Source organism: Liolophura sinensis, chromosome 12 (genome assembly GCF_032854445.1).
Source record: "Liolophura sinensis isolate JHLJ2023 chromosome 12, CUHK_Ljap_v2, whole genome shotgun sequence".
Classification (NCBI taxonomy): domain Eukaryota; kingdom Metazoa; phylum Mollusca; class Polyplacophora; order Chitonida; family Chitonidae; genus Liolophura; species Liolophura sinensis.
Genome location: NC_088306.1, coordinates 25,019,524 through 25,033,626, shown reverse-complemented (window position 1 = coordinate 25,033,626; position 14,103 = coordinate 25,019,524). Strand labels below are relative to the sequence as shown.

The 14,103-nt window shown below is 38.6% G+C and overlaps 1 protein-coding gene across 1 annotated transcript; it reads right to left on the bottom strand.

The window, feature by feature from the left end:
* Positions 1-465: 465 nt before the first annotated feature.
* Positions 466-12,593, bottom strand: LOC135479609 (short stature homeobox protein-like). Its single transcript, XM_064759497.1, has 3 exons — positions 12,453-12,593; positions 4,052-4,109; positions 466-770 (listed from the first exon to the last, which is right to left on the bottom strand). The coding sequence occupies exons 1-3, from the start codon at positions 12,501-12,503 to the stop codon at positions 466-468; spliced, it is 414 nt and encodes a 137-aa protein (XP_064615567.1). The 5' UTR covers positions 12,504-12,593.
* Positions 12,594-14,103: the final 1,510 nt, after the last annotated feature.

Below are 14,103 nucleotides of genomic sequence, written 5' to 3'. Positions count from 1 at the left end.
AATAAATACTATAGAACTGTTCACCATGTCCAAACTTTTCTTCTCAACCGTGCATCTGTCCGCATGTATGACCATGACATTCTTTAAACTCGGTATCCTGAGATAAACTGAACTCTTCGATGCCGCCTAATTATTTACCCTCTTAGTCCGATAGAGCGATCAAATGATTTTTCAAGACTTCGATTTTACGACAAGTTGATCCAGTTAACCATGTGAGAGGTTGATTTGTGACAGGCAAGATCAGTTTTGATCTTGAATTTACAATTGATCCCGTTGTAAGTTTTACTAGATGTGGGGTTTCCTTTCATAAAATCTCCTCCTAGCTGACCTAAATATTTTCATCTGGTCATCCAGATCTGTATCCAAGACCAATCAGCTGTTCCCGCCATTTGTCGATGTAGCTGTTGCAGAGGGTCTTACCGATTCATCTGGAGGTTGAAATTGGCTTCGAACTTGAGCTAATTGTCATAGGCCCAAGGTAGCCAGGTGTTGTCGGGCCTTCAGTCTTAAATCAGCAATGCTGGAATTTTTGGCAGATTTTTCAGGGTTCTCTGATAAAACGCTGTAGTTAAGTCCAGGGTAATGTGGTGTAGGGCATAACAGCATGGGGTGAAACGAATGTGGCGCCATCTGTAGAAAGTTATAGTGAGCGCCTAAAGGGGGGTAAGGCAGTCTCTCAAAGGGATATCGCATTGTTGGCATTGTGATAAAGGGCCCCAACCGACAGCTATCAAGGAAAGGAGAAGCACCTATGGCTTGGTGAATCATTCCTGCTGTAAAGAAACAGAAAGGAATATTTAAGTTTAAGAAAACATTCACTCCAATGTATCCACTCACATTCCCTTTAATATAAATCTTAGCTAAGAGACAATTTCCTTAAACACACAACTTATCGTGTTCAGCATATATGCCTTCCACTATTTTTGCGATACCGTTTATTGATATACCAATGTTTTCCTTAGGGCTTTTTTCCTCCCAACTTTACACTTGATTAAGTTCATTTATTCACATCTGAAATTACGGTGAATAAAAAACAAACAACCAAGAAATTATAATCAACCAGCATAACACCGACATTATTACAACTTCATTGTCATAGCAATTATGACACGCTGTTCAAATAATAAGCCAATAATCCTAATAATACTCTAATAATCAATGTACACTGAGGCAAGTAATCCTGAAAAAAAAAACGATCACATATAAAACACATGTACTCATGGGCGGCTTCAGGAGACTTCTTTTGATACAATTATAAAGATTTCTATACCTGATCTGAACAAAAACCAAGTCTGCGCGATTGTAAGTTTAGCGAAAAGAAAAACATCGTACAAAGATCGTATAAATAATAGAAATCGTAAAAATTTGACTCAGTAAAGTTAATCAACGATAGCCCGTTATCCACACTGGAAGCGTCAACTAAAAAGCGAAAATGAAGGCTGACTTTAATGGCAGATAGCAAGGCTGTGTATCTATATTCTAACTTAGGTTTATTCTTATTCTACGGTTTTAGAAGCACAGCCAGTTTTAAGGGAAAAAATTAAGTAGAATATTCTTTATCGCAAACTGACAAAGTAGCACTGCGCAGAGCATTACCACGTGTAAACGGGTGAAAGGGATAATGGACAATTAATAAATCAATTGCGTCTGGGCAGGCTTGAAAATATACGATCAGTAAACATACAATCTGAAAGGAGAAGGGCTTAGTGGAGGAATTCAAACACATGTTTGATTTTAATCAAGGAATAAACCTATCAATAAAATACTTTGGGCCCTTGCCACGATTCTTCGATTTTTTTAATGTGTATCGCTTGCAGCAAAAACACTTGTACCTTGGCTTTGAAGGCTGGGCTTATTCTAATATGTAATCAGTAAGTCCAGTGATCTATCTTAAACAAAATCTGCTTCATCAATTAAGGTATTATGTCAAATTGAAGAGTTTATGTAAAGCAATGAGATAATTTGAAGAAAATACAAGGCATTATCTTCAAAATGATTTTGCAGTTCTAATGTTTACATTCAAGCGATGGATAATTAAACCATTTAGAATCCATCGAGCTTAGCAGAGCAAGAGTACTGTGCCAAAATTGTCTACGGTAAACTCTGAGTAAACATTTTCCGCGACAAATCTGAGAATATGTCTGGGCTTTCCGACACAAAAAAACAAGTTCTATCACCTTATTGGCATTGCTATTAAGTTATCGTCGATACAGAGAGGAGCCATTAACTTCATGGTTAACAACGAAATGGCAAAATATTAGTGTCAAATTGTGAAAAATCACTTTGGGCACACGTCCGGAAAGTAAGATTGGCCCGCTCGAAAAACAACAACTCCTTGGCCCTAAATCCGATTTTCTTGGAGTTCTTATAAGAAAGGAGATAAAGCCTGTAAAGATGCAATTCCAAGGATGAAGCGGACGAAATTATGAATGGAGAGTGTAATGAATAGCTATATCATTGTAATTAAGTTGGGAGTAGCCGAGCAATAGACGAGAAAAGAACAAGTTAGCTTCAATCACTCTTTCATTTTTCTGCTCCCCAAATTATGCCATTGTGTAGTTTCTTCTCTGCGGCGAGGCAGGAAAACGAGCCGTCATCATCAATTAAACTCAAATCTACAAGCATCCCGATCACAATTACCAAGATCCTACGACGGGCCAAAAGGGCTCCTCGTGAGAAATTGATACAGGATCAGTTTTTAATTTCTTCAATCGGCAAAAATATTAGCAAAGTCCGAACGAGGAGTGACCAAGGACGCCAGGAAGCAAAGTCTTGATCAATAGATATGCGCCGAGTTTTTTCAGAGCGCCCCACAGCGGACAAAGGAGAAACAATTGATAGTTTTCTGCCCGTACCGGTGTCGTAGCCCGGCCGTCCCCCTAAAAATTGGACGCGCCGCCAGAGGGCGCTCGTCGCGAAACTCTCTTTCCGTACACCGATTAATAAAGTGGCACTAATCAAATTACTTTAGAGGAGAAATCAAATTAATTTACCGGCCACTGCGTGAATGGCCCTGCATGAGGTTAATAAAGGCCAGGGAACAATTGAAAAGTCTCGGGACGTAATGAGATTAATTTGTAAAATATTCATCGAATCATCATCCAATTTGGATCGAGTTTAGATATAACGCCAGAATTAAACGGTGCTACACAGTGCGAATTAGAGCCTGTGTCTCTCACCTCACGCTCTGTCTCCCCAAGCCATAAAAATGTGTTCTGTCAATTAGTTGACCTCAAATATCACCAATGAGAAAGGAGAACGGTATTTGCTGCGGAGCTGTCGCCGGAAAAGCAATGTTTGTTTTAAATATTCCTCGCATCTGATGAGTAGTGTACACAATTGGTTAGGCGAATTGTCTGCAACCAGACGTGTCAAGAAGGACGTAATAAAGCTCTTTCAGACATACAGCATGCATGACTAGGTCCACAGGCGCACATTTCTGGGAAACGGCAAATAGTTCATGTACTTTGTAAAAGTTTACAAGAAAAAAAAAATGCAAGAAAAACAAAGAAGACTGCACGCATTCTAACAAAAAAAAAATGATGACATATAAAGGAGACTGGCAGAAACATGAAGCGTTTACAACAAAGAGGAAAAAATGTGGGAGTCAGTAGGAATATAATACCGGTTGTATACAAGTCATAAAATGTTTTACAAGTAAAATGTTATGTCGGGAATACGAAACAGTGTACAGGATTTTTTTCTTCCCTTTTCTAAGCAAAGAAAAAGTAAAACGTGTGCGATACTGGAATATTATATTTCTCATATTAAGTCTGATTTGATTACCTGCAAGGACAGGAAGAGATAACGTACCCATGTGTTTATAGTTCCAATAAATAAAGATAAAAAGTTTTTCGATAATTTAATCGATTACTCATCAGTTCAGAGGAAAGATGTTAACATTTAGCAATTTTGGCCGTATTTGTTCATTTACAGGCTGTTTGTTGAGGGCGGTTGTAACGTCACGCCCTACAATTGCCGATTGTCGATTCGTCTGGGCCACCCCGAGAGGCGGAGATCGTCTTGATATCACGTTATTAAGTAAACTCACCTTTCTGCATCTGACTCTCCTGTTTTCGGCATTTGGCTCTTCGATTCTGGAACCATACCTAGCAATGAAATAAGAAAAGTTGGCGGTCAAATTGGACGCGAATTAGATTTAACTGATTGGAACTCTTGTTTGTCTAATTTACGGTAATTCAATTTGTCAGATTTGCCTTGTAAATTCGTCGCGGTTTTCCTTCCAATTTTACTGTGTGCTTTCTTCGGGGTTTCAGTCGCTTCTCATCCCTTCATTGAATTACCCCCACCCGTTTCAACTGCTCTCGACGGTTACAGAAATCAGATTAACCTGGGACTGGCTCTTTGGGGCTCTTTTGCCATTAAGACCGGTAAACTCTCTAACACTTTCCCGCCTAACAATAATACGACCACACTCGAATAAAAGCGGGAAAAGACTTCACGCCGTCAGGAACGGTGAATAACAGCCTTTACTTACGAAGAAGAACACATTTTGAGCAAATCGTGGAAGAAAGGAGTATTTTGACGATCACTTGAGCATTTAACGGTAAAGTGTATTGTATGTTACATGTATTCACACGCCTTTTCCCGGATCACATGAGTGTCGGCCAAATACTTCGACACATTATTTCGTTCCCATAACTACCCAACACAACACTTTACGTTTCCAACTTCACTTTTTACAAGGACGTCTTAGGATTTGACATCTTCTTTTTCTATCCTGCCTCATAATTTTAGGATATTTAACCATTAAGCTTCATAGCTTGTCCACTTTTAGTATTTTAAATCACAAAATTGGGCTAATCTTTCACAGTATCTCCCCCATTTCGGCATATTTATCAATCTCATATATGTATTCTGTTTTTAACATTTCTGACAGTGGCATCTCTACCTGGCCAGCAAGCATGTCTACTGATTTCCGGCATATCTAGCTGTGGTCCCTTTGCAATGTTTTAGTGTTACTGTATGTTAAATGTAATGACAATACAACATTCTGTGTTGTTGGCCGATTCTAGACCAGTGACGATAACAAATTGCAGCTAACATAGTTGCCTTTTTTTTACCTGGTTCTGCTTAAGCCATGGTGCTAGGGGGCATACAATTTGCTACTATTTAAGCATTTATATGAACAGTTAGAAGAAAACCCTGACTGAGGTAAACTGACAAGAAGCCGTATTCCACCGGTTACGTGTGACCACTTGTCAGCCATCACACTGTCGTCGCTGCCTTGCTTTTACTCTCTATGCTTTACGTCTTTAATTACATATATCTCTAAATGTTGATGGGCTATATTTGATCATCATGAAAATGTATTCTCATGATGTTTTGGTGTTTGTTCCACTATACATCCTATTTCTGCTATGTTCGTGCTATCACATCTCCTTTTTTATGCTTCTTGTTGAATGACATAACTTAATACTTTGGTCAGTTTAAAGTTTTTTAAAACCAAATTTTTTTTAAAAATCAAATTAATGCTTCGAAATGACAACTGGCAATGTTCCGGCAGACAGTGTGCGTTTATTGGAATGGTCCGCCTTGAAACATTTTTGTCGACCTGGCACTGATTTATTTATTTATTTATTTGATATATGTTTTATGCCGGACCTTCTTAATGTACACGACATCGGCCAGTATTATTATGGGAGGAAATCAGACCGAGCCCGGGGGGAAGTTCACGACAATCTGCAGGTTGTTGACATATCTTCCCATGTACGACTGGACAGGAAGCTAGCAGGAACTAGATTTCACGGTGGAATTAATGTTATTTGTTTGTATTAATATGCGCTCATAACTAAGGTTAGAAAATTTACAATGATACAAAACTTCACAAAACTGCAAACTAATTCAATAAAACTAGTATACCCTACTTTATAGACCACAGTTCCTGTAATGCCGTCAATGATTCTACGCTTCAAATGGTGTAAATTGAACCTATAGGCGAAGACGCGATTCATCGATTTTTGATACAGGCAGTGATCTTAACAGAGGCCGTCTAAATTTTCCGTTTTTCATTTTTGGCGTTTCAGCCTAAAAGGTACATCGGTATGGAGGCGGCACGAAGTTTGGCCAATATTTGACACCTTGCCCACATAATTCCGATCACATCAGACACCGGACGTGCCGAGCCGCAGTCAGCAAAATGACCCGGGTTGGACGGTTCCAGTCGAAGGGAGTCTGACATTTCTGAGCCGGGTTGGCCGCGGATTAGTTCTTCTGTATCAATGACGGCAAGGATGTGTGGTTATCTATAGAACACGCTGGTCTGGGACCGCCGAGGGACGGGTCCCCCATGACAACGACTCGGACCTCGTCGACGTTTATTGGGGAAAATTTCTCAAATTATAGTGTTTAGTGGCCCTATTTGATAGTATTGAGGGTCTTAAGTGGAAAGAAGCGTTGGCTGCTGTAACCCAACCCTTCTGGCTCAAACTTTATTTGTTGCTTTCACGTTTATTTAATGCCGCTCTCCTGACTTGCGCATCGCAGCAATTACTCCGATATCCCTCCACTGTGTTCAGGGGATTTCTGAACGATGTCGAAACGTGTGACCGAGCTTGCTTCACCGCGGCCTCCTCCGTATCTTTCGCCCTTTTTTGAAAAACATACTTAGCGATATTGACTTTCCCAGTTAGAACCAGCGAGTCTTTGGTGTTTGACCTTTGACCTCGCTGGCTGTACAAAAACTCAGTTAGAGTTACTCTTATGTAAATGCTCCGTATAAACGATGTAAAGGTTGGAATGCGTGCACTGTATGCTGACATGTATGCTGTCATTACTGCCAAAACCCAAACGAATAAGAAATGTCTTAGATCCTGATTAGTTATAGGAATGTGAGCACATGTCTTACGCAAGGCACGAATTTCAATCGTGGCGATTCTGGAAGATAATTTATATCTAATTCATGTGTTAATTTTACTGGCCTTAAATTTTTTGACCAATCCATTTGTTTTTCTTTTCTGCCGGGGGTGAATATAGCCAGTTAAATTGCTTTGAGAACACAAAACTTGCCGTTATATTTAATATTTTCGTATTTTACTGTAGTTCTATGATTACATATAATATCATAGTACTAATATAATATGACTATGACTGGGAGCATTACAGAGGAGAAACCCCATCCGCAGGTTACTGGCAGACTTTCCCAGCCAACTGCAGGGGCTGGATTTGAAATCAAACCGACTGCACTGATGAGAGGCTCCATGGACCCTCCATTATAAGACTGTGATATGCATAATCCAACTACATACATGTAGGAGGCGCCGTTTGAAAACATCATATAATTTAGATATAGAGTCTGTCCACACAAATCTCGGGTCATGTTTGCTGTCTTCTCATTGCAAAATCTTTGACATCGACATCCGAAAATACCAATTAGAACATAGAGCGTTATACTGTTAGATGGTCGTTTGCAGATGTCTTTAAACGCCCCACGATTGGAACAATTCGTAAAGTAGTGGGCTTGTCAATAGCTGCCTGGGGTCGACTAAGCCGAATGATGACTGACTTAACACCTCAATATGGCACGCATTTTATGGCTGTGTAGGGCGTCACATATTGATATTTGTCTCAGCACATGTTATGCGTTGTCAGTTTTGACTCATAGTTTCAAAGTAAACGCCTAAATCGCATTTCATGTGAAATCTGGCGTTGTGGAATCGCCCGATGTCCATTATTTCTCGAATCGGTTTGATCAAAGTTTGATCAAAAGACAAGAAAGAAACCCCTAGTATATGCCAAATATGGGCAATCAACTCAGTCACCAATGCGGTCGCTGTTAGTTCAAGTCCTGCTCATACTCCGGCCGTGCGTGGGAAGGTATGGCACCAGCCTGCAGACGGCCATGGGTTTCCGGTCTCTGCCCGGTTTTCCCCCCATCATAATGCTGGTCGACGTAGTACAACCTAAGTTAAATATTCTAGAGTACGGCGTAAAACACCAATCAAATAAAAACTCAACCAAAAAAATCAACTCAGTTCTGACGCCCCATTTTAACCATATGTCTATATTTATATAGAGCACACCATGTTTTCATCTCTGAACCTCTGGTACAGTAACGACACCATCGAGATTCGAACATACAACGCTGCACTAGAGTTAACGTCGAAGGTGCAATGAGGATTTTAATCAGCCGTCGTGCGACTGAGGGAGTGTTTGTATGACACGGACGGTGTGAAGCAATCGGTTTGTCACAAGGAAAGCTGTCAGATCTCAAGGGAACCGACAGTTGTTCCGCGGCCGTTGTCGCAAATGGACGTTAGGTGATGATTTCATTTTGCCGAAAGCATATTTGCCACCAAGACTGAAAGCTGTAGGTCGTGGGTTAATTGCACGGTATTAGCTGCTCCTCACTGTTTTCAGGCTAATCCAAGCTTATGGCTGTACTCTCATAGCTTTATCGCCTGCTATATCATACACTGCAAATCTGGTTATGCCATAATGGAAATTTTCCGAACTTCGTAATTCGTTTTGTTCAATGAACACCTTGGTGTTTCAACGCCCAGCGACTCGATTAATATTTAACGTCGCGCAAAACGTTGCATCCAATTACAGGGGCTGCAATCGAGTGGAGATCTCCTGCTTTGGCGGAAGACTTACATTACCGTCAAGGGGGCTAAATAACGATTGGAGATATTAACTTCTCATAAATCGTAAAAATTTCATCATTTTTGTTTTCAGTTGTGTTTAATAAGGTATGCAATCGCGTGGCGATATCTAGCTTTGGGGGAAGAGATGCGTTGCCTTAAATGTGGGAAGATAAAGATTAGCTATATCACTTTAAAGATTTTAAAATGTTTATTATCTCTATTGTTAGTTCACATATTGTTTCTGAAGTTTTGAGTGTATTTTCTTTTTGCATCAAATCGAGGCGCTATCGTCACATGATAAAACTTTTCAGTGTTGGAGGTAAACTTTGTGTATCTTCAATGGGGCCGAAAACGAGTAGGGATTATAAGTTCATAAAGGTTAAGATTTTTTACAAATTTTCCCTTTTGGTTTGAATATAGGTATACATTTTTGAATTGCAAGTATAATAGTACATGTATATTGCATCGTTCTGAACCCTTGCTAATTTTGTCTTTGCGGTAGCAACTGCTTTTACACAGATAGGCTTTACAAAACTGTAACAAATATTGAAAATTACTGGATTAAATCTTGAGGTCGAAATTTTAATTTTTTATATATCTTATATTTGGCTTGAACTACTTAAAATACCACCAGTACATGCTGATACTGTGTTCATCCAAGATAACGATCCCGTGTGTGACCGAATTCGCTCTTTAAATCGAATGCAGACGAAAAAGGAAAAGAATGAAAAGGAAATTTAATAACATTGTTTGTCGGCTGTATACCTTCATACTGGTCTTTGTAGGATGTAGATTGGCGTTATTTCAGAGGTGAGTAGTTCTTTTGAGAAGCAAAGGCTTATCTCAAATTATAACTGCTTCTGCGTTTATTTTAAAAGACACAACTCAATGTCGCGGGAGTTTTGAGTTTCTACGGTTAATGGAGCTACATATTCGTGTGCGTATGTTTTTTTTTTGTTTCGTTGCCTTTTCACGCATCTCAAAATTTGATTTAGAAACAGATGACGTTTTTCTTTTCAAACATATTAAAATGTAAATGGACAAACACGTCATTAATTTGCGGTAATGCCAAAGATGGCTGAGGTAATTTCCTTTACAAGATGCTGGCACAAAAACGTCGGAGTGAACAGAGAAATGCCAAAGTACGGTTACGGAAGCAACTGGGATAATGGTGAGAGGTTTTTGGAGGGGAAATGTTGTATCATCCCGAGTGGCTACAGTGCCGTAATCCTGTTATACTCACGTTAGACGGGTTGGAGAGCACTTTATGCCGCCTTTGATCAGGTTTAATTAATGTAGCTTAATCGAATTAACTTTAGGTCATTGTTGTTATCAGTAATGGGTTGTATCGGCTAAAATTAAATTAGAAGCTCCTCAGGTCTTTGGTATGGGAGAAAACATGTAAGCTCTCTATCACGTTGTGTATTGTGGCATTAAAGCCAGTCATAATAACTCGACGGTTGAAATCCATTCCCGTAATTGGAGTCTTTCTCTAACCACTGTTCCTTGGATATCGAAGAAAAAAGCCTAAACGGGTTTCTAGCCCTACTCCTTAATCCGACGAAAACATTGGTTGACTTTTAAGTACTGTCGCGTTTCAAGACGGAGCAATCTATTGGCCGAGTGGACCTCGACTCCAATGGTAGTACCTCAACAAAATTAATTCCGCCAAAGAGACCCCGTTCGGAAGAAAACGGCTAACCATTTTTACGCCTGCCAGACACAGGGCTCACCCCAACGTTAAATCATCAAAAAATATCATATTCTTTAGAATGGAATGACACCAGAAATTTGGTAGAAGTTTTCGATGATTATGAGGGCAGTTTTTTTTATTAGATTACTATTCTGACGTTCATTATTAATGTAAATAAGGTTGAACGCGGGAATTCAAGGAATTCTAGCAAAACAAAATGGCGACGGTGTAAGGTGAACGATAAAAATTGCTATTCCGTGTGTAGACAAATTATAATAAATGCATGAATTGAGGTTTCATGCCGAACTTGAGAATAGTATTTTTGAATATATGGCGTGAACATCAATCAGATAAATAAAATATCTAACAATCTAAGGTCTATGAAATGAACATTATTGATACAACATTTATCACATGACCATTTTATAATTAGCGGAATTGTGAGGGAGATAGATATAATATTACTTAATAAAACCTATCAAATAAATAAATAAATAAATGTCGTTGTAAAAACTGGGGAAAAGTACATGCACAACTGCAGTACAACTTTATTAAAGTAACAGAAAGCTATAATATGAAGTAAAGGTTTTAGCTTTATGAACCATACTGAACTTGGAACTTTGACGTCACATCACCTTCTTCTCCTGTTGTTAACCATAAGAAAGGAATTTTTGAGAACTCTATTTCAGTATTTTTTACTCATGGGTAAAAAGAGTTATTCCAACATTCAGTGCAGTCATTAGAGTTCGATAGTCTTCCTGTGACGCCAGAGTTCCTAAACTATGATAGTTTGGTATGTAAAGCCCACCTTAGAATTCAAACGTTTAAGCGCCATTAACTTTCTTCAAAGAAAATCTTTAAAAAACTAAAAAAAAAATAAAATGATAGTATATTTATGCATAGTTTTAAGCGGTCTATTAATTGATGCCTATATCGATTTAGAGGTCTTTTCCTTAAATTATACAACAATTGACTTGCGATTAGGTGTCATATGGTAGTTCCATACCAAATTAATGCCATTCTTCACTCTGACGCTACACTATCTGTGCACAACAAAGCAGAAAAACAGCAAAAACTGACAAAGAACGAGGCCAGCTTGAAAACGACGGCGCTGTTCATCGTCAGGACAGTAAAGGCTACATTGTGGTCCTATTCGTATAAGAATAATGAAACTTTTAAGGATAGTTAAATACATCTACTATTCGATTGCAGATCATCAGAATGCGGGGTTTTAGGTAGACAGTGATGATGACTACACATGAGCATCATGTAGGTATTGTAAAGTCACGAACACTATAGGTTGCAGGCTCGAATCTGGCTTTAACTGTTATATACATCAGGCGCTTTTACAAGCTCCTTTTGCCAAAGTCAGCGGTTGCTCCAGGCATACCCATTTCGTGCATTCGTAAAATAAGTAACAACGTCATTAGTACAGCATGAAATACCAGTTAAATAAAGCAAATACATGTTAATAAATAAACATGACAATGGTAGTGACCCAACAAAATAGCTGTGTTGTTGGGCGACATCTTTTTTCCAATGTTTCCAGTGAATTCTTGTTAAACTGACTAAAGTATAATGTTCAAACACTTAGGTTTTGAAGCTAGATTAATTCCAGCACATATTTACCAAGTCGTGGTTTCGATTCTTGTAGTGATGCTAAAAATGTTATTGATTTCTAAACAAAATTTGGTTTTTATTTTCAATTAAGCTATCGGAGTTCTATAATAACTCTAAAAAATAAAATTAGCTCACGGCTAAACTCATTTAAAAATTTGGGCAAATTTTGTGCAAAATATAATCAAATCGTGCAAAAGCTAACCTCAAACAAAGCACGTTGGCAGTTAATGTTCCCTTAACATTTATGGTTATTCTGAATTGTCACACGAGTTAATGAAAAGCGTATGTAATTCTTAGATATTGTCATATAATAGGATTAGTCTGCTGAAGAATGAAGAACTTGTGAAGAATAGATCAGAAAACTTTATCGTAGAAAACAGATTGCTTTCTTTGTAGTTGAAAATAACGAAATAATGACCCATTTATGAAACAAAACATCAGCTCCTTTGTTATATTAAAAACTTGAAACTGAGCAATCACTCAGAGATTTTCAGTCCTGGAATTTCAAAGGTTATGCCATTTCGACCACTGACCTGAACTCTAGCCTCTGACAAGCCTAATCTTTGGCTTAGTTCTTCTCTCATGAAGGCATCTGGGTAATGTGTCTCCTCAAATAGACGTTCCAGTTCGTTTAGTTGCTCTAGTGTGAAGTTTGTCCGTGAGCGGCGCTGTTTCAACTTCGGAGGGTCCGAGTCGTCGCCTTCGGCACTTTCCGTCAACAGCTTGGAATCATCGTCTGAAAAATGTGGAAATGAAATAGACAATTAATATTCACAGACAAATTTCAGACCGAAAATGTAATCTGAGATTTACACATATTGGTATTCCTTGGAAATTTGGGTACGATCTGGATAATTTGTTTTTGTATCATGTATCTGATCAAATCCACGCATGAGATGAATAACACTGATGTCAGAGAAACCTTGACATATTACACACTGAGAATAGAACCCAATAGCACAAAGCGATTTATTTGCTTAAGTCAAAATTTTAAAATCCTATAAACTACATATTTTGCTGTCTAGAAAGTTTAAATTGCCACCGTATTGTCTGGCTTGGCATAATACGCATTGAATTATTATCTGCAAGCATCTGGAAATAATTTCAAAGTTTGATTTCTTCCAAACTGGCTTCGTCGAATATGCACCTGGATAGTAAAGCGCCGTCTCGAGGGGCAAACTCTTTCTTTCCTTACGGAAAGACACTGTGCACGCAGAGGCAGCAAGGCTTGCCAACTTGATTTGGATCCCAGTGCGAGGGTGTATCTTTCCTTAGCTGACGAAGGCATGGAAGAGCACGTACAGTCACGAGATTTAACTGAAAGTCGGCACTCTCAAAAAATAAAATATTAAAATTAACATAAAATCTGTTGTCTGAGTGATGGTAGAATGTATTCTGTTATTATTGGTAGCAGATTATTGTATTCCGTATGGTACACATATTCTAACAATTCCACACAAAAATTATATCAGGCAAAAGGGATATTATTTTGAATGTGACATATTTTGTTAAAATAACAGAACACAATCTACCACCACTCAGAGAACAGACGTTCTGTTAAATTTACCATTTCTTTGTAAGTGTATATGCACAAAGCAAGCGTTGGGCACTTCTTCTTCAATATTTTTACCGAGCTGACACCAAGTGTTTTTGTCCTTAAAAGTCAGAAACTGAAGGAAAAAAGTCACTTAACACTGGGGAACACGATTAATGATGCCAAAGCGACTAATTAACACGTAAAATGACTTGGCTTCCTTTCTACTCAACTTAGTTTCCCTTCAACAGTCATTTAGTACTATATTTAAAATTTCTAGCTCGATCCTGTAAAGAGCAATCTTCCTTCTGTTGTATCCCAAAGCTAAGTGCATTTTCCCTAAAAAAGACAGAATCAAGAAAGAAATCTTTTAAATTACTACTCTTGAGAATTAACATTGTTCCGATCTCAAATCATAAAATCTTAAGACTTTTTGTGACAGTTGCTAACTACTTATTGATTAGCCCTAAGTGGCAGTGAAGAGACGGCCCCTCAAGGAAGTTGTTGACACCTGGAAATCTGTAATAACATGCCTGTAATAGACAGTTACAGGTAAAGAGCGTTCCCCCAGGTGTTCAATAGAAGCCTCTTAAGGCGTTAGGTTGTAATTTTCGACGACAATGTCGCGCGGTCGCGGGTTGAGACAGTGA

What these genes read in the sequence shown, in the direction of transcription:
- LOC135479609 (XM_064759497.1), bottom strand. Translation starts at nt 12,503, where the DNA reads ATGAGAGAAGAACTAAGCCAAAGATTAGGCTTGTCAGAGGCTAGAGTT. An exon ending in TGTCAGAGGCTAGAGTTCAG is followed by an intron (nt 4,110 to 12,452) that starts GTCAGTGGTCGA and finishes TTTCATTGCTAG; the next exon opens with GTATGGTTCCAGAATCGAAG. An exon ending in GGAGAGTCAGATGCAGAAAG is followed by an intron (nt 771 to 4,051) that starts GTGAGTTTACTT and finishes TCTTTACAGCAG; the next exon opens with GAATGATTCACCAAGCCATA.